Below are 26,907 nucleotides of genomic sequence, written 5' to 3'. Positions count from 1 at the left end.
CACAAAACATAAGTTGCCATTTTTATGAAATCATAACAGAATGGGCATTACTATAAGCAAGGAAGGGAAAGCTTTCTGCCTCCCACTCAGCTGTCATCTTGGCAGAACGTATTGGAGAATTTGTGCTGCGGCTTATGCTCTGCTTGTTCTGTGAATAAATACAGGACTTCAGGCTATAGAGCAGTGAATCTAACATCACTCATCAGCACTGAATTTGCTCAAACTTATGCAGCTTGTGACTACCAGGCTCACAAGGAACTAGCCAGTACCAGAACTAACAAGAATCTTTTCACAGAACGAGAACTATAGTTAGTTTTTCAGAGTTGCAGAAAATGCAGCATGATGTGTGTGAACAAATGGAGTATGTTATGTAGCCTTTGATCTTTGATATTCCCATTTTGGATTCTAGAAAATTAAGTGTATTTCTCAAGCTTAGTTTTTCACTTAGAGGTATGCAGTTTAGCTTTGAACTACATAGGATTTCAGTTTCTCTGGCATTTTCTTTGGCATTGGTTCTCTGGTATTGTCTTTGCATACTTAAAGTAGTCATTCCAAACTGCATTGCACTTGCAATGGACATGGTTTAAAACCATTACTGGACGAACCTGATGGGTATATAAGCCACAACTCATACTGCAACAACTTGTCAACTGGTAACATAAGTGTTGAGCTATGTCTATACTTATTTGAGTGTATGCTTATGCTAATGTAAATAATTTTAGGATGGAGAGAGCTGCACAATAACAACTGGGAGCATTTTGGTTTGCTTTTCTGAGGGGAGGAACAGTGGTGTATATCAGTAAGATATAAAGTAATATGGCTTTAGATCTAATGCCTAGCTGGGTTCTAAACCTTAAACCTGTTAAGAGTAATGTGATAATTTGTTACAGCTGAGGGAGTATGAACTCAGTCTCTGTAGTACATCAAGTCTAAAATGAAATTGAGTGGATCAAAAACCAGAAGAATGTCAATTATTGCTGTAATTGATAGAAACTTTGTAGCAATAGGTCATATAGCCTGAAATACCCTTCAATACTGGCCCACATAACTTTTGTTTAAAATGGTTTACTGTAACTGCTTAAGTGACAGGACTTCTACTGATGAAGTCAAAGAGGATTTTGTGTGATACCATGCTGAAGGTAGCAGATGACATAATGTTACACATCTCCTTAATCATGAAGACATTTGATGAGAGGTTATCTGGTGAAGAGCATCTTTGCTGAGAGTGGAGTATTGCCTTCTATGACTCTGGAAAAATGAGCCATGAGCAAACAGCTGGAATTAAAGTAGTAGTGTTGAAGTATCTGGTGCAATTGCTCGCATGCAAACATAGGCCTGTAGTGCCTTTCATTTTGTCTGGTCCCAACCACGAGGTTATCATGATCCTGCTTGTTTCATACAAATCAAAGACATTATTATAGGAAGAATGAAATTTCCTCGGGCATGTAAGGATATATGTTCTTAATGAGCTATCTATCCTTATGTCCACTTGTGTAAGTATACAACGCCATAATTTATGTGAAGTGCCACAGGGAAGGGCATGCATTTGCTCCAGTTGAGAAACCGTTGCACTTTTCCAGATGTCTTCTGTCAGGCACTATTCTCTTGAGATGGACTGCACTGCCCATAGATTTATTCTTGAATGCTGCTTCTAGACGATTAAAAAGATTTAATATTGTGCTATTTATACAAAGCTGCCTTTTATATTAGAGCTGAGTGTTTTTAAACATCATCCCCATAGTACCTGTTATATATATAACCTTTTTTTAAAGTAAAAATACAGACTGCAAACTCAAACAGCTGAAATATGGTTTAATTTCTGCTGTCTCTTGTATTCAGTAGTGTGCTTCTGTGGGGTTTTAAGTCTTCTTCATGAACACTTTGTTCCATCCTTATCCTTGGAAAGAGATCAGTTCTGGAAGGAGATTCTAAAATAATTTCATGAATTGATTTGCTTATTCATCTGTCTTTTGGATGTTCTTTCCAACCATTGCTAAACTGGTACGTACTGTTCTAATTTGGTATAGCTTAAATGTATACATATGTGATCTGTTACTAAACTACCAAGTAGTAGTGACAGCGCATATCTGACAAGCACATGAAAACAGTATTTTACTTAACTGCAAATAAATCTGAGATATCCTTGAAGGATACACTTACAGTTGCCTTTTTAATAAGCAGTGTCTCTATGTATTTCTTTAAAAATTAGATGAACTGTATTAGCTTTAATTCTAGTACTTGCAGGCCTCGTTTCATTTTTGTATGAAAGCAAAGTATTTTCCTTTATATAAATGCAAAAGTCTTACATGGTATTTAGTCCTTGTGTCCTTTCATTGAAAGGAGAACGAATGATAATCATCCCAACTGAAGTGATGCGGCTGCCGGTGAGCTCATTTCTGCAGAGAGCATGCTGAGTCTCTTGCCCGTGGCTGTGCAGAGTGAGTACTGATGCTCGAATGTAGAACTGGGGGTGCTTTTGCCTTGAGAAGAAGGTCCTGCCTGCCCTCTCAGAGGTTTAAAGCCTGCCCAGCAGCTGGTATGTCAGCCTGCGTGCATTCACAGAAATCATACCCTGTCTTTTACGTCATGTGTGCGCAGTGGGTGGCAACAGGTTTTGGACGGCGCGGGCCTTCAGCGGCGTGGGCCGGCGGGGCGGGCCGCAGCGCTGTCCTGCGGGGAGGACGGCGTCCTCGCAGGGAGCTGCGCCTGAGCTCGCCGTGCCCCCTTCCATTAACTTCCCGGCGGAGGCGTGCCCCGCTTCCCGGCTCCGCGCCCCGCCTGCCGCGGGCGGCTGCGGGAGAGCGCCCGGCTCCTCCGGGCGGTTGTGGGTCGCGGGGCAGCCCGCCGCAGTGACAGCGCCCCGGCGCTGCCCGGAGGCCCCGCCGGGCCGTGCCGGTGCCGAGCGCCGCAGCTCCCGGCCCGGCCGCCGGCGCGGCTCCGGGCGGGGGCGCAGCTGTTCCCTGCCGAGGGGGCGGGCGCATCCTCCGAGGCGTGCCGCCCCATTGGCTGCGCCGCCGCGCCGGGCGGCACGTGACCGGCGGGGCAGTATTGGCCGCGGCGCTGGCGCAGCCGGTGGGCGCGGGCGGGGCCGGCCGGGCCGGGCCGGGCGCTGGCGGCGGGATGGAGGCGCAGCGGCCGCGGCCATGGGGTGAGTGCGGCGGCGGCTCCACGGGGCCGCCGCACCCGGCCGGCAGCGGCGGGCGAGGCAGGGCGGCTCCCTGCGCCTGTGACAGGGAGGCGGCGGCGCCGCCGCCGGGAAGGGAGAAGAAAGCGGCTTTTGTGGCTAAAAAAACCCAAAACCGGGCTGGGGGAAAGGGGCTGCCGGCGCGGGGAGGAGGAAGACCCGCGCCCGGACAGGGCGGTGAGTCCCTGCAGGCGGGACCGAGCCCCAGCCCGCTCCGCCGGCGAGGGTCACAAAGCCGCCGCGGAGCCCTGACGCGGCCGTGCGCCCCGCAGCGCGGGCTCCGGGGCGGGGGAGGAGGGGTCTTGGGGCGGGCAGCCCCTGCCCGGCGTGCGGAGGCGCCCCTCGGGGGGCGGCGGGGCGCTGCCGGCGGGTGGCACCGGCCCCGCTTTGTTAGTGACGGGAGGCGGCGGTGCTGCCGCAGCGCGTCCCCCTCGCCGGGAAGGGCGAGCCGCGGGGGCCGGGAGGCCGGGCGGGCGCGGGTGGGCGGCGAGCCGCGCCGAGCGGGCCCGGCGAGGAGCGCTCGGGGGGGAGCGCGGCGCGTCCAGTGCGCCCTGGGATCCGCTGACTTTACTTACAGATTTATTTAACATCACAAAGAGATGCTTGGGTCCGCGACTTAACCTGAATGCTGTGGGAAATCTTAATAAATTATGTATGAAGCAGTAGGTCCTTTCGTTCCCTTTGTCAGATACGCAGCTTTTATTCTAGTAATCAGGTCATTGCCAGCAGAACGCTCCTTTGCTGTTGCAAAAATCTGTGGCGATTTTGGAAGACACATAGCTGCCAAATTATTTCATCCTATTCACTGTTTGGGTCAAGATTTAAAATCCTTCCTTTTGGCTTACATGGAGGACCCTGGCTATGAGCTGTAAGGAGCATTTTTCATTTGATAGGATTTTCGTCAGTGGATCAGCAGAGCCCAGTTTTGGCTTGATTTGGATAGTCATACACTGAAAGATGCCTTTTAAAGGCGTAGCAAGAAACATACAGCTTTCTAGTTTGCATAGAAGTATTTTCAGTAAATTGCTGTGCATACATGAATAATAGAATATAGATCAATCTCAGTTTTTAAATACTTCCCCCCTCCGCTGTTTGTTCTGTTGAAAGTGCTCCTTAATGTTCTTTCTACTCGGTTTTTACTATTTAGTCAATTTTTCTGTTACTTCTAATGCAGTTAATGGATTTATGAATATTTTGTCAAAATTACAATTCTTTGAAAATACATGCAAACATGTACTGAAAGTAGTTTCCTGGAACCAGACTCTTTGTATTTTTAAGGAGACTTGAAGTAACTGACAAAATATTTTTTCCTCCTTCTCAGTTCTGTTAAATACAATGATGCACAAAAAAGATTTGCTGAAGACAACTCTAACTTACTGAATTTAAATTTCTGCTTTATAGTAAACATACCCTCAAAACGTTTTCTATATATACCATTATTTTTAGAATCATAGATTTCCTGTCTATCAGTAAGAGAGGCTTTGGATGATGATAAATTTTAAAACAGTTGAGGACTTACCATTTGGAGTAATTGGTTTCAAAAGATAAATTGTTGATACTAGATGTTTCTCCTGTAACATTTTGAATGTTCATTACAATTGCTTAAATATTAGAAGATGCAATAGGTGCAGAGGTGCTTTCACCATTTTTTTTGTGAAAGGAAAGAAGGTGACAAAAGCACAGTAGTGATTATGATGATTATTATGGTGATGCTCCTTCCTATACCTTTTTAAGTCTTAAAAAGAAACGTATTGTTTTGTGTAACAAGCGGAGTAGTTCCTGGAAGAAACAGTAGTCACACTCTTGAAAATGGCAGCTTGAATAAAAGATCACTTTTAAATATAATACTTTTAAATTATTTATGAGTACAGCCTTCCCTAAACATCATCCCTCAAATGCTATCGTGATACTTGCCAAAACATTTGTACAAAATACTCAGTTATGATAAGTGTTCTGATGCATGTTGTCATAGTACACTGTTAGTATATCACCAGCATGGAATAATACAGCGTAAGTTGGAAATGCGTATGTCTAAAACCGGTTCCTTTGGTCTCTAAATTCTTATGTTGGATTTCAGTATGTATCTTAATTCAGTTGGTAAAATGTTTATGTTGATGAAACATGATTTTTTTTTTCATCAATGTAATGAAATCCTATTTAAAATAGGCTATACTACTGATGATATGTAAAATAGGCTATGTACTGATGATATATGTAATAACAGTAAGTTATTGTCAGTGAAGACCAAGTCTGCGCTGGTGGCTTACCAAAATTCGCGCAGGACCTGTGTGAACAGATGCTGATACATTTCTTGCAAAACAAATGGTCTTCTGTTCCCTACGAGTGCTGAAGGGAACCATGAAGATGACCCTGATAGGTCACCCAATATGGGGAAATATTTCTTTATTATAAAAGAATAATTTTTCTTTTTTTTTTTTTTTTAATTTTTTAAAATTTATTTCACGTTAATGGTTTTGGGTTTAATTTGTGTTTCAGTTAAAATAGGAAAATAAAGACCTGTCTCAGACTTCTAATAGCCTCAACTTTCTGGAATTGAATCCTTAGAAGATTATGAGAAATGTAAACAGGAGCAAGTCATGCAGTGAGGGCAGACACAATTAGCCATGAATAGCAAGGATGATCATCATGAAGAATGAGTGTTCAGGCTTGTGAATCATCGCAGGTCCAATATAAGTTATGATTCAAATGATGTCTGGACTGCTTTGTGTTCAATATAGTATTTAAATGCAAATCATGTTGCGTATTTTCACAGTCGTATTCTGAATGTGGCATGACTAACCAGCTAAGGAACTTCCCAACCCAGAATTATAAAGGAAGAAATGGGCCTTTTTTCTTGGCAGTGTAATAAAAGCTGAACTTGACTGTTCATAGCCTGAAATGTATGACTTTTGGATTTTACTCTTTTTTTGTACTAATAGGAATGGTTTTTGGATTGTTAGTATTCTTTAGTAAAATCCTAAACATGGGTGATTTCTCTTTCTTACTCACACACACACACTTGACCCCCATCGTACTTGACCTGTAATGAGGAAGGCAAGCCAAGAGTTCAGACCATCATCTTGTCTTTCCTTCTCCTCCTGGTCTTTTTAAGGCATGCGGAGAACGTGGATCACTTATCATTTCAAACCTTCATCAGCCAAGTTGTTTTGGTTAGGAAGAACAGATGATGCTTCTGCTTATGGTGGTTGGTGAGTACAGGCCAAATATTGAACTTAAGGAAGTGTCGCAAAATATAACAATGGGTTGAAAGCTCTTGCCAAGCTATGAATTCATTTATGGAAGAACAAAACAAAAAAAAAACTCTCTACCGTACCCCACCCCCAGTCGAAAGGATTTAGGGAGGTCAGGTATGATAACACTTCGACGTTTTAGTCTGCTGTACACAAAGGTAACCTTCACGCAGAAGTGTGTAGAAAAACTAAGAAGAAAATCTTCTCGATGCAGCTGAGATTTAGAGAAAATTATGTGGCCTCCTTTTAAAGGGACTAACCCTTTCACACATTGTATTAGGATAACTGATAATAGTAATGGCTTTTTGTCTGGCCCTTGTTTTTTCTGCATGGCTGAAAAACCCAGGAATTCAGAGGGTACCTAATCTAGAGATTATAATTTGGTATAATTTGTTGTCAGTTTTTTTTCAATGTCAGCTTTTTCAAATTTATTAAAAAGACTAGTGTTACATAACTTGCAATTCACTTTCTGATATCAAAGCCCTTGTTGCTAAAACAAGCTGATGAAGCGCAGTTTTCTGTGATGGCTGTTTGCTACTCCTTCCTGCATCCCTCTAATGCTAATGCAGAACAAATGAGAACATGAACAGGAGGTAGCAGATCTGCTGTTCCACTCATGGGCAATTCTCTTACTGTACCGAGTATTTTCTTAATTCTCCTTAACCACACCCGAAGCCTTACACACTTGCAGACTCATTATATTTGTGTGCCCATATACCTCGGATGAGGAAGAAACAAACAAAATAGTCTCCCTCCCAATAGCTAGAAGTTTTGGGGGTTGTTCTTAAATGCAGGTAGGGATAGGGGGATTAAATATGCTGGCAACAAAAGCCATTTTAATAAAGCATAGGCTTATCACCAGGTGGAGATAACATAGTTGTTCAGTGTGATGCTGGAGAAGGCAGAAATGCAATTTTTCTGCTCTAGCTGGAAAGAATCAGGATAATGGGCTTTTACGATCTGAGGCCAATGGAGTATTTTTCAGTGAGTAGGAAAGGAGAGTATTAAACAATGCCTGTGAAGGATAAGCATTTTAAAATCGGCAAGCCTGGAAAGCTTGCCCCAAACTGAAATGGATAAGACGATCCCTGGCCTACTGGTACTCATTTTTGGTAAGTTCTTAAACACAGCACTTAAAGCGCTGTTATTTTGCCAGAGTTGAAGAAGGACAAGCAGAAGATATTTACATATAAACCATTTAATGGGAAGACAAGCTTCGAACAAAATAGTGGAAAATCTGATACAGGATTTGGTCAACAAAGAAATTGAATTAATGCAAATTGGTATGGTTTGGTATGTTCAAAATAAGAATGGCCAAAAACCCCCTCACTTTATTCCCTTGAGTGTATTGATAAAGGTAACTATATGAGAATGGTCCGTTTAAGGCAGAAGTCAGGAAGTGGGGCTGGCTTACCTTAGAACAGGTGTGCTGGATTTCTGCCCCCGTCTGTCAGCCTGGCCCCTCCTTTGGAAAGAGCCGTGTAACAGCTGCTGAACCATTGTGGTTAATGGCCCAGCACAGTAAGTTAAACCGGCACCTATTTCAGATTACCTTGGTAGTCGGGCAGTAATCTTCAGTGGTTTAGGCAGCTGCCACTTGAGCAGCTGAGCCCTTCTCTCTTCCCTGGGTGGGAACCTTGCGGAGATGGGTAGGGCGGACAGCTGGGAGCAGGCACTGGTCCCAGCTGTCCCAGCATTAGCACTAACCCTTCTGAGTCAGAACCCCTAGACCTAGTGCTTCAAAAAATCTGGTTTTGAATGTATTTAAGCTAAACTAATTGGAAAAATCTCATGACAGTATGACTATTTTTTCACTGTATTCAGGGTGATATGCCCTGGAAGAAACAATTCCCCATTAGTCACATGGGAGTGAATGACAAAAATTGACAGAATAGTAAAGAATAGTAAGGACAAGATATTGGGCTTAGCACTGAATAGTTGGGTAAAATCTGTGGATGTAGAGAGAAATCAGAGTTGATGGTCCTTTCCAACCTTCCTAAGTGATAATCTAGATAGTCATGAACTTTAGATACAGCGATTACAAGTCGTTACATTAAGAAGATAAACTACATTGTGAAAAATTTTCAGTTACAAAGTGGAGGAGCGCATCTGCTTACTGGCAGCGGTAGTGGAATGCTAAATTCTGTTTGCTTATTAGAGAGTTGAACATCTGATTCAACAAAGTTCATAATCCAAAATCAATTACATGAACAGGAGCCTTAGTTGATGTTGATGTTTTTTGGATTGGGCCTTACTGAAGAAAGTAGTTTTGCCTTTTTTCACTGATTTTTGATGTCTGAAGTAGCTGTACAACTCACTTGCTAATAAAAAACAACAAAAAAATCACTCTCAGGTAGTTACTGTGAGTGACAGAAGAATTATTCCATTGAAGATTCCTAAAATTGAAACAAATAGGTTGTAGTTATCTGAAAATGTTATCTAGCTTTACATATGAACAGTGCTAGGTCTCTGTCTCTATTGTTGAAAAAACATGGTAGGTTTTTATATCTTATATTATCCTTAACCTCTCTTCTGAAAAGACTAAGACTAATTTCTTCTACAAAAGTTGCTTTATAAAAATAGGATGCTCTGGTAACAATGATAGCTTTTATGGATGAAAAAATAGTAATGCAAGTCTGAAATATTTTCATAAGGAGATCTAATTTATATATCACAAATAGTTGGGGTTCTTAAGTAGATCCTCTTTAAGGCATGTTAGGTATATATGCTTATTGATTTCAAAGAAAAAAAGGCTCTGATCAATAAAAAACTGCAAGTTTTCAGAGATTATTGGAGATCGTGCCCATCTCTTGGGATTTGAGACTAAAAAGAGTACATCTAAGTTCCTGATTTCTGGGCAGTTGTTACTGGTATAGTTTTCTTAATGTAGAAAAATGCATATCTAAATCGTAACAGCACTTTTGCATAAATTTAGGCTTCTCATTAGTTTTGATTTTAGTATATAACAGAGTTATATTCAGCTTGAAATTCTTCTTTGATGTGTATATTCATGCAAACTGCTGATTCAGTAAAGCATGAAATTTCTTGTCATAATTTCATCTTACTTTGATAAGAGATGGAGAAGAAACCTCTTAATGATGAGAAATATGGGTCAGGGAAGTAGGAGACCTATATTTTAGGTGCTTCTTACAATGAGGGAATTAAATTTCGAAGTTTCTGTATTCCAAGAGGGTTATTTCTTGGAGTAAATCTAGAGAAAGGGGCGTCTCCATTTCTCCCTTTGAATGATGACCACTCTGTGAAGAAGCAGCACAGTTAGAGTGCACAAGGGAGCTTGACTGAAGCATAATAGTGAACTTCGCAAAGCTGGGTTGCGTTGCATGTGTCATGCATTTTCACCTGGGCTGGGTAAAATGGGTATTGGAGCCCAGAGTTCTTCCTCTTCCCTTCCCCTCCATTCCCCACCGTAGTGGTTTCATAGCGGGGGGAAGAATCATTTATTCTTGATTCAGCTGATTCTGGCCCCAGTAATCTTAAATGTGTTTATGTGTGTATGTGCAGTGGTACAGCTTCAGGCCAGTGGGTCCTGTGTAAACTATTCCTTGCTTTCCTTTTGACTGGTTACTGGTTACTTCTGTTGTGAATGAGGTGGTTTGTGCCTGTGAACCCTGTCTGGCCGAGAGGGTCCAGAGTTTGACTCTTTCCCCAAGGCAAGTGTTTTGACCACTGAGAAATTACAAGAAGGGAATGCAGCAATACAGTCAATTTCTATTGATGCCACCAATTCTGTGTTTAAAAATAAAGTCCTTTTTTTGTACTCAAATAATTTGGAGCATAAATCCAAGGATTAGTTTTGGGACCTGAAGTTTGATCTCACGTGTCTAGTTTGAGGCTATTGGTAAAAACCTATTTCCAGAAAAGAGGTAGATTTTAATTTTGAGTGTGTTAGCTCAATATACATGGAACAGCTTGTGTGTAATGGAGCCTTGTGATTTCACTCTACAAGCTAAGTGCCTGAGAGGTGTCGCAGTGTTCAGCCTCAGAAAGCCTAAGCTGCTTTGTGGTCATGCATTGCCTATGTCCATTTCCCCCATTTTAAAATTAAATAATGGTGTCTTTAGTGAAATGGCTTTGGCATTTCATTATTTCAGGAGAAAAAGATACAAATAACTTGGGGATAGAAAATAAGTACAGTGTTCTTCTGTATTGAAGTTTAGGAATATAAGATTGGATTTCTGAATTGCCTGAGTAATAGGCAAGGATGTTGCTGAATTTACAGCTTCTAATGGATGTTGCCAGCCTATGTTGATAAATGACCGATTTATACCCATTTGTTCTGTGTCAGTATTGTGTTTTAACATAAATATTTTTCTCCCTCCTGAGTGTTTTTCCCTCCCTAATAACAAAGTGTAGCTGTGTCATTCCAGCCTTTGTTGTGCTGAGACAGCAAAGGCTTGCTCATCAAGTCTCTTTTCATATGAGAGAAGAGTAGTCCCTTGATCACTGAGCGTCTTTCTCTGCACCCACTTTAATTCACTTTTCTTATCCATGTCTTTGAAAAATGACTTGATAACTCTGCGGATCATGTTTGCTTTCCATGTGCCAGTCTCGTGTTGGCACTGCCTGGGTGCCCTGCAGGCTGGCTGCCCAGAGGCTTGAGTTGCTTCTCCCCACTCACTGCTTCCAGGTGACAAGATTCCCACATAAGTGACCTTACATTGTTATGCTGTTTAATTCCACCCTGTTTCTACTGCTCCATTTCTCAAATTCTTTGTGTATTACATGTAGTCCTCTGACCTTGTGAAGGCTCTTGAATTTATGGGAGCAAGTTTTGTTGCCATTTCTTGTGCCAAGGTCAATAATGAAACATTTAAAAATACCTGTCGCAGACTGGTTTTGGGGAACTTCGCTAACAACCTGCCTCCAGCCCAACAATTTGGCTTTCAGCACTGCCCAGTGTCATCTTGTCTTTGAACTACTCCTTACCCATGTACAGTTTTTCTGCTCACCTCTATTATAACTGTGGCTGGTCTTGCATGTGGCACTGTATCAAACGCCTTGGTGCAGTTGGGGTAGGTGAGATCCATTATTTCTAAAAAGTAGTTTACTGTTCTCCTCAAATACGTGGCAGTCCTTCCTTTACAGGCAGGAAAAAAGAGAATTATCTTGGAGCGCCAGGGAGGTAGGTACACATCTGCGTGCCCCCAAGCAGTCCAGATGCCTCAGCCAGTGGAGTGGCAGGCATTGCTGGAAGCAGATGCCTCGGTGGCTCGCAGCATATTGCTAACGTGAGACTGGCTGCCTTCAGTCCAGTCTTCAGCATGGTACTGACTGCAAGCACGCTTTGCCCAAACCTTGCCATGCTCCCGAAAGATAGGATGTACGCTTTCCCCACACCCCCCGGGAGGTTCTCTTTAAAAGTCATGCCGTATCCTGAGGTGCCGATGGGGATGCCCTGGTAGCGGAGAGCAGCTGCCGGGCATCGCTGCTGTTCCCGCTGGTGCAGGCGCCTTTCCGGCAAGCGCCTGCCGCAGAGCTGCAGTCGGGCGGCATGGCTCCTGCCGGATGCCAAACTGTCGGGGGGTTTCTGCCTGTGGCAGTGTCACTTATTGCCCGTTTGGGCATCTATTTAACAAAAAAATAAAAGATGTTTTGGATTACCCAGCTTGTGGTAATCAGCTAACTCAATTTTTTTAATCTGAAAACCCACAGAGTAAAGTTTGACATTCGAATAAATCAGGAAGTGACTCCTAGTCTGAGGCAGAATGCTGTCTTAGTGGTGATGTCCTACTTCCATGTTATGAAAACATGGAAAATATACAAAAGGAAGGTTAGGAAGTTAGATCAGGAGGGGGAGAAAGCAAGCCAATCCTCCCCTTCAGAAACTGGGTCCTTACTCATTGAACATAAGTAAATTTAAGCTTATTTTGCATTTAAAATATCAGACCTGTGCAGTTGCTGTCTTTCTACTGTAGCTCCTCCCCTTGTTCAGTTTTCTCCATTTTATTTGTTTTGTGTATGTGTCTTGTTAATATGGCTAATTACTTTAACTAGCAAATTCAGGAGTGAGAATTCCTTAGTGTGGATGGAAAATGGAAAAATTTAATATTTTTTATCATTACCTGTCCTTTCATACTAATCATGAGTTAAAATAATGGGAGAAAAAGATACTCCAGGTAGAATCAAAATGCATGTCAAATACATGGCACACAGCAGCTTCTGTAAATGAATAAATGTGTGATATACTTGAATTAAAACTAAAAGATTCTACCAATACTACAATGCAATACTAATTTATGACAATTAATGTGAAAATGTTTCCACTTCTATCAACCTTTCCTTGGGCTTGTGCAGAATTGTCCATGCAGTGTATATTCTGAAAATAAATGTGAACTACAACTGTTGTTTTTATTAATAAAAATGGAAACTGTTACTTATTAAAGGAAAACATACATTAAACGGAACAGAAGCAGTCTGCTTGATTTTTTTTTTAATTATTTCCCTTTTTTTTTTTTGTTACAACACTCTTTGACAACTCTCCACCTTTTAGGTGAAACAGCCTGATGGTAAAAGCACAGAATTCACAAAATAGAATAGGTGTTTCAGATTGCCTTTATTTCTCTTAAAAATGAGGTCTCCAGTAAAGCGTGACCAAATTTTGAAAAAGAAATTTGTTAGGGATTTTTTTTTTCACCTTATTGGTAGTGTCATGGAAATCACAGTTCCATAAGTGGCAGGCTTCTTCCTTCTCCCATCTTTGATGATGACAGGCATTTAGAGCGTGAAGACTTGCTTCTTGAAAAGGAAATAAACTAGTCATATAAAATGCAGTACAGCTTTTGTTATTGTTCCTGTCTTCAATGGCATATATTCTTCTTTATGTTTCATTGAGTTTAAATTTAGAAGGATTAAACACAATTTTCAAAATTTGTATTGGGGAACTAAAACCTTTTTGAATAATTTTATCTATTTTTCAGTAGGATGGATAATTCAGTTAAGGTTTGTCTGGAAGAGCAAAGTTGATTACATAAGGAGTTACACAAGCAGTAAGGTCAAAGGCTTAAGGAGAAGATGCACAGAAAATGCCACATAAGAGCTTTTAATTGTTTCATCTTTTCCAAAGCACTGCAGTAACGATGAAAAAGAATGTTGTCCTGTAAACTTTTTACATTTTTTTCCTTTGAGTTACAGGCCGCATACTTAGGAAATTCCTGTGACAGCATTGGAAGGGTAACTTGTACGTATATGAAGTGCTAGGCTTCCTTTTATTCTGTAGAATGGCTGATGAGTAAGAAGTTGATAGCTTCAAGTGTAAAGAGCTTCAAACGTGGTTAGCCATGTTTTAGTTAACTTACGTTGTTAGATGAACAACTTTGATGGTTTTTGGTTTGGAAAGTGAGAAACGTTTTGAGTTTTATAATTTAAATTGGAGTATTTGTTTCTTTCTCCTTTGTAATGGCTGAATAATTGTGATGGTGTTCTGGGATCATGTTATAATATTACCCAAAATAATATGGGCTATCTTGATATCAAGAATAGCCTTTTATCTTTTTATTCTACTCTGCAATATGACCACTTCTTGTGTTGGAATTTTGTAAGTATATTTGTTCTAATCTTTATGCCTTGGAGGGTATTTTTACAAAAGACTTGATTACTACTACATTTGATGCTTTTTCTCTATTAAAATTCCTCAATATTTACTGTTTGCCTTTCATACAACGTCTCCTTTAGTATGTGCTATTCCTAGAAATTTTGAACATCTGTGACTATCTGTCATTTCATAAAATAAGTAGGCAGTCAGCGTCTTTTAGGTATGGTTTATGGTGCTTGTTGTCTATCCAAAAATGATGAAATAAGGTCTATTATCTGCATAGTTTCTCAGTGTTAGAATTGAAATGTGAATAGTAAGGATGCTTTTATATGATGCTATGATTTTCTTATATGTATTCTGGCTTCCCTTAATACCTAAGTTAATGAACTTCCTTTATTTGCTTAATCATGTGTATCAAATGGAAGCCCACTGAAAAAAAGGCTTTGAACTGGCATTAGTTCTAGGCATTAACAGTTTAGTTTAATGGATTTATAGTAAGTGTTTAGAAAGTTGAGTGGTAAATGGGAAAGAGAGAGGGATAATTTTATGGTTAGATAAATTTGGGTTTTTTTTTCAAAAATGTTTAATATTTTCTCTTACTTTTTTTAGGGCTGAGGGTAGCCCAGGATGGCCGCAGCTTCATATGATCAGTTGTTAAAGCAAGTTGAGGCATTAAAGATGGAGAACTCCAACCTTCGGCAAGAGCTAGAGGATAACTCAAATCACCTAACAAAACTGGAAACCGAGGCATCTAATATGAAGGTATTGAAAGCTCTGTGCCTGTGTGGATCAGCGTTTCTGTTACTGCCTTTTTTGTCATGGACTGGTAGTTGCTCAACAAGTTTTGTGTGCTTTTAGATTCCTACAGAAGTCCTTTTCCAGGCTGTGTAAGGGAAAACTATCAAATCTACTTAGTGAAGATTTTTTTTTTTTTAATTTGAAAATTGAAATATTCAAAAACAGTTTTTTAGAAACAGCTTCCAGTTTTCATAGCTTCTTTTCTGGTGTGTCATGATAAGCACTACCATTTTAGCACTGCTGTACTTACCAGCAGGAAGTCCGATCTGCTGACATAGCTTGACAAAGCAAGTATTGTTCAGCTCTTGAAAACATGGGAGAGCCTGGAGGTTTCCAGTGTTTTAAGGTAAGTTTAAAAATTTTTGAGTTTACAATATTTAACATCCCAAAAGGAAAAGTTCATTTAAAAGTAAGACCACAAGTTCCTCCAGCCTCTCCCAAAGCCTAAATTCATACTTAATAATTTCACCCAGATCTGTCCATCTGATATTTATTGGTTAGGTGTAAGCCTTCAGAGCCACCTATCCAAGAGGAAACACGAGGCTCAGCTGGAATTTAGATGGATTTTAATCGGTAGGAAGATACATACACAGCGGCATCCATGTGATCCATGACACTAAACAAGGCAGAATTTCACAAGCATTATAGCTGCATTAATGAAGTGCTCTTCCTAAGCTGACAAATCCTGCTGCTTTTTGCTAACAGCCAGCAAAACCAGACTGCTTTTTGTACCTCAGTTAATATGGCTCAGAAATTGTTTGTATCTCTGCATATAGTCTTGTATAGGGTAGGCATGTTCTAAATATTAAACAACATTTGTATGTCCATCTCCTTGCTTTATGATCTTCATATCACAGACTTACTGTTCCTTTATAACTAATTTTATTTTTTTAAATATGGTAATCTGATGAATATAGCAATTAAAATTAATTTGAACTGAACTTTCTTTTCCTCCAGCATGTACGTTGTGATCTGTATATTCACTGTAGGAAGAAAAATCTTCTTGTGTTCTGAAGCGCTGTCAATAGTTACAACACTTGAAAGAAGCACAGATTTTTCAGATACATTTAATCCTTGCATTGCAATGTAAAATGAAAATGGCTCTGCTACCTAAATTGAAATGCAGTTATAGTCCTTTACACCAGCCACTTGAAATAGTGGTTGGCATTAGCAGCTGTGGAAAAAAATCTGTTTGCTCAGTTATGTATTTGAAAGCTAGTTCTGTCATTTACACTGTTTTTCTTAAGATGATAATATAACAAATTTGGCAGTAACTCCCCTTCCCTTCCTGTCATTGCAGTCTAAAATAAGGGAGGGAAGAACAGCAGAGGTGATCTTCCTCATAGTTTGAAAAAGGAAGAGTGAAAATGTCTTTTTTCCCTTTGTTGTCCCCATATAGTTGGTGGTTTTGTTTTTGTTTTTTTTTTTTAGCTTTTGTGCAGATAATTAAATTTCCACTGACCCTAGAGATAGACCAGCTGTATAAGCTGGTCTCTAGGGCATTAAGTTGGGATGTGGAACAGCTTTCTGTTCTTACTTCAAACCTGGCAGACCACCAAACGGAAGGTGGCTGTATTGCACTCCACAGCGGAGTGCTTATGAGCGTATTCAGAGTAGATGTCATGGTTTTTTCTCTCCTGAAATGCCATTCTAGATCTAAGGAATTTATCCTAAAAAAACTCCAACTCAGATGTTAAACTCAGTATGGTTTTTTTTCATTTTGGGGCATGGGTGGGGAGGAGATTGTTCAGATTAGTTTGATATTTTTTTTTTTTTAAAAAATCCATATTCTGTGAAGAAATTCTAATCAATTGTGTTCCTTAGGAGTACTTGCTCCTGCAGCTGAACCAAGAAGCTGTTTGTTTCCTTTGTTTGTTTCAGATGTGTTTGAAAAGGGTCGAAACCTAGCTTTGACTTGTCTTGAACCTGAAGGATGGTATGGGAATGATCTTGGAGTCTGATTGGAGTCTGTGGGTGAAGTTTGATGGGGATCATTGCAGGATTCTCTTTAGTCAGGAGATAATTTTAGTTTTGCAAGCTTTTGGAGAAACTATGCAGTGGCTTTGTTCCACTGAAAGAAGCTGCATGGTTTGTATGATTCCAGTGCCATAATCAGGGATAATTACAAGCAAAGTAATTAGAAGAACCAGAGCAGTGGAGATTGAAAGCCCTTTTGCTACCATATAAGCAGTTAAAACTCAAAATATTTTGGAAGGAACAATCCTTTGGAACCATATAAGTGTCACAGAGCCCTAGCAACCCCTCCCACCAAGTAAAATCCCAAATATTAGTGGGAGAAGGGGAGCAGCAGTGGGAAAACAAGCTGTGGTTCTATGGCAAACATCACTGTTCTTGCACCATGAATTTTGATCTGTGGGCTAGTGCAGAAACATCTCCCAGTGATTCTTTGGACTGCTAATGTGTTTGCTAGTGTCTCCTCTTTGCCTTGCGTTCTTTCATCAGTTGTGAAAGGCAATAGTTAGGAAGACAATTTTAAAGACGTTTTAAAGACAATATTGTACCTTTAAAGAAATTGATTTTGGAAGTAGTAATGTTAAAATGTTGTGTAAGTGTCCCTCATCTTTGTAATTGCTCAATTTCGGAAATGTAAGGTAATCATACTGGAATTAAAAGCTTAACATGAGCTCATCTTGCACATGTATTTATTATAAACTACTACTGACCTATATAAGAACAATGTCTGAGTGCTTCATGTTTAAAGCTAAATTTCATTTTTAAAAGTGAAAACCGTACATTTGCTGACCAGAAAAAACCATGATGGGTAAACAAAGATAAATGTGATAATGCGGATGCCAAAATAATTAGTAAAACAGTGTCCGCTTTGTTTTTTAATTTGTGTTGTCCTAGCGATTAACTGTTCAAACAAAAGAAATCCCTCAGAGTATTATGACTAACTTGGGAAATTCAGTTGTTACTGTTGGCTTACTGTCAGATGAAATACAGCAGTTTGGTATGATAAAATGTTCTCTCTAAATCAACAAATATGCTGTTTGATGGTCAATGAAATAATGATGTTGGCCCATAAATGACGAAAAATGGTTTCAGTGTCTAGATGTAGATAGTAACAGTAACTGCACAAAACACAGACTATGGACAAATTTAGAAAAAAATGAACACAGTTTTATTTGAATTCAAAACCATGAAGAGACAAAAAGCAGTCCAACATCAGCTATACTACTTTGTGCGTGTAAATGTAGGAGACCTTTTGTCAGAAAAAGAGCTCAATTTTTGAGACTTACATTGCAAACGAAGATTCTCCTGCCTGGTTCTTGTAAAAGATGAGTATTTTTCTGTTAAGGATGGCAATTTTTTTTTTTTTAATGTCATAGCTAATTCATATCAGCATCTTTCCCTGTATAAAATCTGGGGGGAAATAGGTATATGTAACTTAACTTCAAGTACTCAAGAAGTAGCAAAAGAATAACTTCATGCTTGGTTTCCGCACTTACTCTCTGAGTGCTTGGATTTTACAGTTAATGAGTAATGCTTGTTATCTTGTGTAAGAAAGCTATCCTTATTATATGTGATGCTCTGTGGGCAAAACATTCTCTCTTTCATCTTTATATAGTACACTTAAAATTATATTCTATATGATTTTCCAGCTTATTTAATGGCCTCTGTATTATGTCCACATGTATCAATAATAAAATAGGAGGACTGTCAGTGGAACTGATTCAGATTTCTTGAATTTTTTTGAGAAACATTCTAACCAGCTAAATATACAGTGTAAAGAAATCAGGCAATGGTTAAACTCTTCTCAGAAAATCATGACCTGCTTATTCATGGCGGGTTTTTACAGTTTTTTGTTTTGTGGAGGGTGGTTTTTTGGCAGATCATTGTCCTCATATAAAGGCTTTAGTTTTAATAATTTTCTGTGGGTTTTTTTGGGTTGTTGTTTTGTTTGTTTGTTTTAAGGAATTCAGGTTTAAAAGACAAAGTCCTAAAGAGCTAGTTACTGTGATGCCCATTGCACGTTCAAAGAGTGGTTTATCTTTGACATGGATGTGTTCTGCCACTAATTAGACAGCAGGGTAATAAACCTTGTGATGCTATTATGTTGGATTGGAATGGATTTTGACTAAATAAAACAGCAAGTGGTAAGATATTTTGAGGGTTTTGATTTTGAATGTGTTTGGATGATGTTAAGCTAAGATAATTTAATGTGGTTGCAAAAGAAATTTTAAGCCTATAGAATATAATATTTCAGATTTATTGCAGTGTTGTGCATACTTTGTGAGGTTGGTTAATTAATGCCCAAATTAGCAGAATTAAAGGTAAAAAGTGTGCTAAAGAAGATGCCATGGTGCCTGTTTTTCATCTTGTTTCTGTCATGAGGGATTTATGAGAATATGAGAAAGCTTAATCTTAGTAGAACCGAGTGTGATTTTATAATTAAATATGATTCAGTTGCATTTTATTTTATCTGCAAAAATAACTTCCCATAATATCTTTTTATGACTATTTAAAGGGATAAACATACAAAACCTTAGCCGGAATAGCAGACTGACTAGCAATTTAGCAACTTAACAATTACAGTAGCTTGTTTGTTTCATTACAAAGAGGGAATCTGAAAAATGTACTGCTTCCAGCTTGGAGTTTGTTAGCATACGTTTGTTTATAAAAACATAAGATTGATGTTCAGAATGTGCCAGGAACTAACTAGCTTGCAATGTTTTGATGCTCTGTTACACTTTTTGGACATGAACTCTTCATCAACCTTGTACGGAAGTAGCATTTTGTGATCTATAAGCCATAAGAGTTAAAAAAAAAAAAAATAGTGTTGATTCTTTACATCAGGTATACCAGTGGCTGAATCGCATCCTTTTTTTAGAAGTTTACACTTGTAGCGATGTAAGATTCCGGATACTATTGGTACCCTTTATCCCCCTTGCATAAATTTTAAGATTTGCTTTAAAATGGCTGCTGAGGAATTCTCTATTTTGGAATGTCTGACTACTTTTATCAGATGTCTCCTTGATTAGGTAAGCAGGTGATCAGATTTTCTTTTAATTCACCAAACCCCATTTTATGGTCATACAATCTGCTTAGCCACCATTTCTTGATATTTAACCTTGAAAACCTACTTTATTCTGATCAGCTGTTTCTGATCACCAGTGTTTAATGATCCTCATTGTAAAGCGTAGAAGGTGCTAGGAGGTACTTCTGTAACTGGCACAGGAATTTTTAGTTCAATGTATGGTGGTAAGGCAAGTGCTTGCAAATTAGGATTCGAAGCCTAACCTGATACATACAGCTTAACAATTTTGTCATGTGCCGTATGCATATGTAGTGTGTATCTATTTATCTGTATATGAGGTTCCTCAGGTAGATGGTAGATAAATACATTTAATGGATGTCCATGTTTGCAATCCCATCTTATAAATCTAGCAACAGTTTTTCTTCTAAGGTACCAGAAATTACACATTTTGCTGGGGATACTTACTGTGTCAGATAACAGGACTTTCCGATCTCCTTCCAAAGGGAGAGTGTTTTTAGTTTCATCTTGTCTTTTCCCTTTTTCCTTTTATCTTTGGAGAAAAGATTTTTGGTTGGCATCACACACAGTAAAATGTTTCACCAAGGCATACAGAAATAGAAAAATAATTGAAAAATTATGTTAAGCTGTGAAAGCAAAGCATTCAGTACACAGAGAAATGCTTATGTTAAAACAGATAAATTTGATCTAGAATTGTTATTAGTGAATAGGCTATATACAGTAATCAAACTGCAGTATAACTTGAGAAGTTTGTATTTGAATCTTGAATTTAGTATGATAGTCATTTCTTTGTGCATCCTGTTACACATTAGAATATTAGCATCATTTCCAGAACTGTCACTGGAAATCTGATTTCCAAGTGATCTGAGTTATCTGGTATGTTGTTATTTCTGCTAAGAGGTCAAGTCACATATAACATAGTGGATTATAGTTGTTTCGTGAACTAAAACCAATGTTGTGATATCTCCACAGTAATTGCTCATATGGAGCTTAGGCATATTTCCCTACTATGCAGAGAACGTCGGTGGCCCTGTCTCGAATTTACATGTCAACAACAAAACTTTTAGAACAAAGGGATAAAACAGTTATAGTAAAATGTCTGAAATAAATTATGTTCACCCAAGTGTTCAAAAGCAACTTGAGTATGAAATTGCTGAACTGTCAGCTGTGAGGTATGACCTATTTCACCCTCTCCTCTTCAGCAGTTGGGAGGATTGAGGTATGACTCCTTTGGCTTTAAAGAAAGAGCAGACTACAGCCTAAGAAAAAGGAGAAATCATTTACTGGAGTGATCGTGAGATCTGGATACTTGAAATTGTAGTCATGCAAATTATTTACCTTCTGTCAAAAGTCTTCATCAGATTGTCAGCAGGTAATTTCTTGTTTGTTCGTGGATCCTGAAGTTCCTCTTGGTAGGTGCAGCAATTCAGCAAGTATGGCTTCTTAGTCAGAGCTTCTCTTCCGTATGATCCACACTATGTCATCCTTACTGCTTAAGAGAGATCTTGTGTTAGGTACCCCCTAGCCCCTGAGATTCTTCGCCAGCATGTTTCCACTTGCCTCGTTACATATCTTCCTTTATTTGTTGTCTGTTAAACGTAGTGATATATTGTCAAACTATAGAATTCAAACTGAAGAAGGTTCAGTAGTCTTTTTTTTTTTTTTGCTCTTCAACCAGGCAGACATCTGCATTGCTTACCAGATTCGCGTGTATGTATGTAGTTTTCCTGTGAGACCCTTTAATGTTTAAGTTCCTCTGGTTATAACAACCACTTGTGACTGTCAGACAAATATAAAGATCTGTATTATGTGTTTAAAATGGCCTCAGCATGTAAGTTATGGAAGGTGGCAGGTGTGATGCCACTTTTTAAGAAACAAGAAAAGTTTAGGAAAAGCTTAGAATCTACAGACCTGCAAGCCTGACTTTGTAATGGACATGTTGTCAGAAACCACAGTAAAGAACAGACTACTAGTGGGCAAAGAGTTAACTTTTCTTTCTTAGGGAGAAGTATAGCTCACAAATATGAGTACTTTGAAGGAATCATTGAGTAGGAGGAAAGCAATACTGGCACTGATGAGTCTGCTTGGATTTCTAAAATGAGTTTAGTAATGTCCCTCATCAAAGACTTCCGAAGAACCTAGGTTGATTTAGGAAGGTTCTTTGATTACTATCCAACTTAAAGGTAGAAAATGAAGAGCAGAATAAATAGTCTGGGTTTGGTATTTTTTTATTTTCCAGTAGTGTCCTAGCGAGATTTCTGCCGTGACCTGTGCTTTTTCAATATATTTATAAGTTATCTGGAAAAAAAGAATGAGATGAAAAAGCTTGATGATTTTCAGTTTGCTAAAAATGAACATGGAGTGTGAAGAGCTGCAGAAGAATCTTGTGGTATTGACTGACTGAATTGAATTCATGGCAAATAAAATTCAGTGCTCCAAAGTGTAAAACAATCATGACGGGAAACAGCTTAACTTTATATACATCATGAGGGCTTCTGAATTAGCATGGCAACAACATAGAAAGAGGTTTTAGAGATACTGTAAATGTTTGAAAATGTCAGGTGTTTTTTATAAGTTGTCAGGTTAGTGCTTAGTTTGGATTCAAAAAGTCAGTCTGATCCTGGGAATTATTGGGCCTAGATAGGGAAATAAAAAAACTATAATTATGTCAGGATGGACACATGCTGCAACCAGCAGTTGAGTAGTACGTCCTGTTCTGATGAACCTCCTCAGGAAGGATCTAGTAGGATTAGTACAGGTGCAAAAAAAGAAGCAATATAAAAAGCTTCCTTAAGTGGCATGATTGAATAGAATGGGACTTTTCAGGTAGAGAGAGCAGGAAAAGAGAGAGGGACAGGGTGGGAAGAAGGTTGTTGAGCTCTAAAAGATCATGAATAGCATGAGGAAAGTTGATAGGGAATGATTAGTTTCCCTCAATACCAGATCTAAGGGACATCAAATAACATTATCAGATAGCAAGTGGAAAACAAACAAAACAAGGTTTGTTTCTCATTGTAAGTCTTTGCCATGGGAGCATTTGTATGCCAAAAGAGTTGATCAGGAGGTAGTACCACTGAGACATGGTTTCAGGCAGTCTGCAAGTCAAGGCCAGCTGGAAGCTCAGGACAGGATGTACAAGAGAAGTGAACAGTACATTTTGCTTTGTTCATGTATCCTCCCTAGGTTCCTTCTGTGGGAGGTGGGATGTTGGTGTGGATGGATGTTTGGTCTGTCTCAGTGTGAAGGACAGCATTTGCTCTTGGTTCTGTTCTTCTTTTTCGCAGCTGGGTTATGCTCCCTTAAGAAGTGGGGAGGAGGACAAGGAAGAATTTCCCTCCCTTCTAGAGCTCCCGAGCATTGTGAAGGAGAGGGAGAGGGGCCTTCAGAGGTTGTGGGGGGAGGGGGGGGGCGTAGCTGGAGTGGGGTGAAGGAGGGAGGGTGACAGCAGCAGCCTGGGAGCCCATGGCTGAAGAAGAAATCCGAAGAGCCTGTGGCAGAGTAGGAAATTGAGACCTCTGCCTGGCCAGCGATGGAGAGCCCTTTTTTGGACCAGGTAGCGCTCTGCAGTTCACATCTGCCCTGCAAGGGTACAATAGGCAGTGGGGGGCTTGTACTGAGACTCAAGAATAGCAACTGAAGTATCTTTTCAAGTGACTTCTTTTTTTTGCGTTCAAAAGGTTAATATTTTTAATTAAAGGATTAGCTAATTATCCTGGTTTATAGTTTAGGTTTTTGTTTTGTTTAAAAACTTTTCAGTCGTCTTTGGGAGCTCAACAGAAAGGGTTGATGAGAAGGTCTAAGCACATCCATCACAAAGCTCTGACCACCTGAAAAGTAGTATGGTTCCCAGTGCATTAATTTTTATGTTCCTGGAGAACATTCTAGCAAATAATTTCAGGAAAGCATTTTTGGTGAAAATTTGTACTTACGTCAATTGGGACTAAAATGTGTGGTAATTTAACTTCAAAAATTCTGTATGACGTGGCACTACGATAACTTTGTCACATTAAAAAGTGGTAGGTTTTGGGTGGTGGGTTTTGGTGGTTTTGTTTTGTTTGGGTTGGGTTTTTTTGTTTGTTTTGTGGTTTTGTTTGTTTTTTATTAGGAAAACAGAGTTGTTAGATTATTATATGAGGGGCCAGAGGATTTGAGTAATTTAAGTTGCCAGTATGATCCCATAGTTTCCCTACAATTTATGAAGCAGTTGCAAAGTATCATGATCATCCTGTGATGTCAATATATTCTATGCTGCTATGAGGTTGTGGGCACATTACCATTTTTTACTGTATCCTTCGGTTCTGGCATTTGTTTTTTTTCGCATCATGCTAATTCTGTTTGTGCATGCCTAGCTTACAGCTTTTTGGAGAAGATTCCTGTTTACCTGGATACAGATGGTAGTAAAAGAAACTTCATTTTTTGCTTGCAGCTAGCAGCAGTTGAACATAAATTTTCCCTCCTTAATTAGCCTGTGTGTCACCAACTGGTGAGAACCTTTAGCATGCTCTTCATTTGCTCATTGCCATGCAATTAGCGTACCTCAGAAAGTGGTGCCTGTGTTGAATCTGCCCTTGTCCTGCCATTGTTTCCATGCATCTTCCAGCCAACTCTAATGAGTCAACTTCATTTTGTCTGACTGATTTTTCAGTGTTCTGGCTGATGTGGTGAAAGTTAAGGGTTTTTTTTATGCTTTGTACTCCTGGCTCTTAGGAGTTATTTATATGGTACTGTGCGCTCTGCTGACTTAACAGAGCTTGTTTTTCTTCTCTAGACTTCCATTTTTTAAAGCTTGTTTTGATACATGCTCTGTCAGGCACACAGAAGAGGCTTTGTCTTGATTTCTTTGATACTTCACTGAATTTTGTTGTGTCCCAGCTTTAGGGGAGCTTTAAGCAGGATCATAAATTACAGCAGACAATAAAGGGAAATGTAGAAGGAACTAGAGGCATTTTGAAGAACAGCTCAAGGTGCAGTAGCAAACAAGGAGTTTGTGTAGTAAGTTTCCTGGTTCTGAGAAGGAAGCTATGGGAGGGAATCAATGAATCGAAAGCATAAATTAAAGACATTTCTGTGAAATTTTTGTTTGTATCAGTTTTCAATGGTGGGGACGTTGCAATGAATCTGTCCCCCAGATCTGTTATTTGCTTGTAGCACTAACAAACCTTGTGATTGAAATGAACTACAAAAAAGCAGTCATTTACACAATGGAGTTTGTTTTTACTTTTTTCCCTCTTTAGATTAAAAAAATAGCACCAAAAAAAAGACTTAAACTATGCATTTTATTTGGGTTTGCAGATTCAAACATTAAGGAAATGCTGGTTTTAAGGTAGGCGATGCCACCCTGATTTTGGTAGCTGGTTTGTACACCCTATGATAGATTATTTTACCTATTCTACAAAAAACCCTTCCAAAGTTAGCATGCTCAATGCTCACAGTAAGGATGAACACATGCCCTTGTATAAAATAGTGTTATTTTCTAGTTTACTGCTGCAAATGAAGTTTTTAAACACAGAAAGTCACGTATTTCTCTTGAAAGTTACTTCTTGACAGAAGTGCAGTCTGCAGGAAAAAAAGGAACTTATTTTATTTTATTTTATTTTATTAAAATATATATATTTTTAATAAAAATATTTTATTAAATATATTTTATTAAAAATTTTTTTTTTTACAGTATTTAAACTAAAATTCCATCCTCTTCTCTCAGCTGGATTTATTAGCCAAACCATGTCTCCTTGAATGAGCTGTGGTCTCACTAGGAGTGGGTCGCATACATCATGGAAATTGCGTGACTGCAGTCACTGTCAGAAACACTGTCTGCAGACAGCTGAGCTAGTACGAGAGAATTCAGTGAGAATTGTGAGATACAGATCTCACGTAGCACTGTGGCATACTGGGCAGGCAGTGCTCAAAATCCAATTACATTCAGTACAACCTAACAAAATATTTTGATTCAGTAATAATGTGTATTTTGCTTTCAGTGTAACTGAATTAAGTTTTGTATTCTGAAATAATACAGATTTTAGAAATTCACGACAAGCTAACTGTCTTTGTTGTGCACAGTAATGAATCAGGTAGCTGTAGGAATTTCACATTATACCTATTTAATGAGGGAGAACTTTGAAAATAATAAGTAGCATAGGATCTGATACTTTGAAAGTCAGGTCTCTTTCAAATGGTTGCCCGTATAGCCATTAGCACAGCAGATACGCATATACCCCTGCTCGTGGTGAAAGCCTATTTTAGCTTTATATTCATCCCATTCTGCCAACAGGTGTGATAAAAATGGACAGAACGTGTCTGATGTGACAGTCTTTATGTGCCCTAAGACTGACATCACCTCTTCCCTCCTGAAAGGCATGGATGCCCACAAAAACATTCTGCGTGTGCAAAATCCAAAGAGTAAGGGAATTAATTTGAGACACCTAGTTTTGTTCTTTGAGTAGCCATACTACATTTCTACTATTTTCCTCAAGTCTTCATATTTGCTTTATTTAGGTGCCTGTATGAACAGTCTTACTGTACATGATAATAGCTAGCTAGTCTAGTTTAAGAGTGAAATGAGCTGCATGTAGTCTCACAACAAAGTCTGAAACACAAAGGCTGTTTGTCTGCAGAATTCTTAGGGGCAAGTTGGCAGAGTACTAGCTGCTATCTTTTTGCTGCCTAGTAGTCTTCCATTGACAATGCCTCTTTTGAGGCTGAATTTCTAAAGATTTTACTTTCGACTTATGAAAATATTATTTTTCAATGTTTTTCAACAAATGCATTGTTTGATGAACAAGTGTGGAGAAAAGCCATTGATGCAGCAGTAACATTCCTTGCCTGTATAAATATTTGTGGAATAGGTGCTAAATTCTGAGCTTCTATAACTTTTGCCGTGTGAATTCGTCCAGTATTTGCTTTCCAGTATATGTTTGGTTTCCATTTAATCTTTTTTTTTCCATTTAATTTCAATACTTTCCCAACGTGTAAGTGCTTGAACTTTTAAGTCTTTCAGGGAAAAATTGTAATCATGATTAGCATAGGAAACATTATATGCTTTTTTCTTCCCCCGCCCCTCCCCTTCCCCCCCTCCCCCCCCCCCCGAATGTGAGCTTTTATCTTCCTT

At 39.2% G+C, this 26,907-nt stretch overlaps 1 protein-coding gene across 8 annotated transcripts in view; it reads left to right on the top strand.

The window, feature by feature from the left end:
- Positions 1-26,907, top strand: part of APC (APC regulator of Wnt signaling pathway) — a 99,538-nt gene that overhangs the window by 18,197 nt on the left and 54,434 nt on the right. For 4 of the 8 annotated variants that reach the window (XM_075136669.1, XM_075136671.1, XM_075136675.1 and 1 more), the window contains exon 2: positions 14,597-14,749. The exons of 1 other annotated variant lie outside the window; for it this stretch is intronic. In XM_075136669.1, the coding sequence (XP_074992770.1) occupies positions 14,615-14,749 (135 nt within the window). In that variant the 5' untranslated portion in view covers positions 14,597-14,614. Of the gene's footprint in view, positions 1-1,857; positions 2,006-2,343; positions 2,439-3,074; positions 3,149-6,301; positions 6,394-14,596; positions 14,750-26,907 lie in introns of those variants that run through there. 3 more of the 8 variants (XM_075136668.1, XM_075136672.1, XM_075136670.1) reach the window with 3 other exon arrangements.

The sequence above is a fragment of the Calonectris borealis genome, chromosome Z (genome assembly GCF_964195595.1).
Source record: "Calonectris borealis chromosome Z, bCalBor7.hap1.2, whole genome shotgun sequence".
NCBI lineage: Eukaryota > Metazoa > Chordata > Aves > Procellariiformes > Procellariidae > Calonectris > Calonectris borealis.
This window is presented reverse-complemented; position numbering and strand designations above follow the sequence as displayed.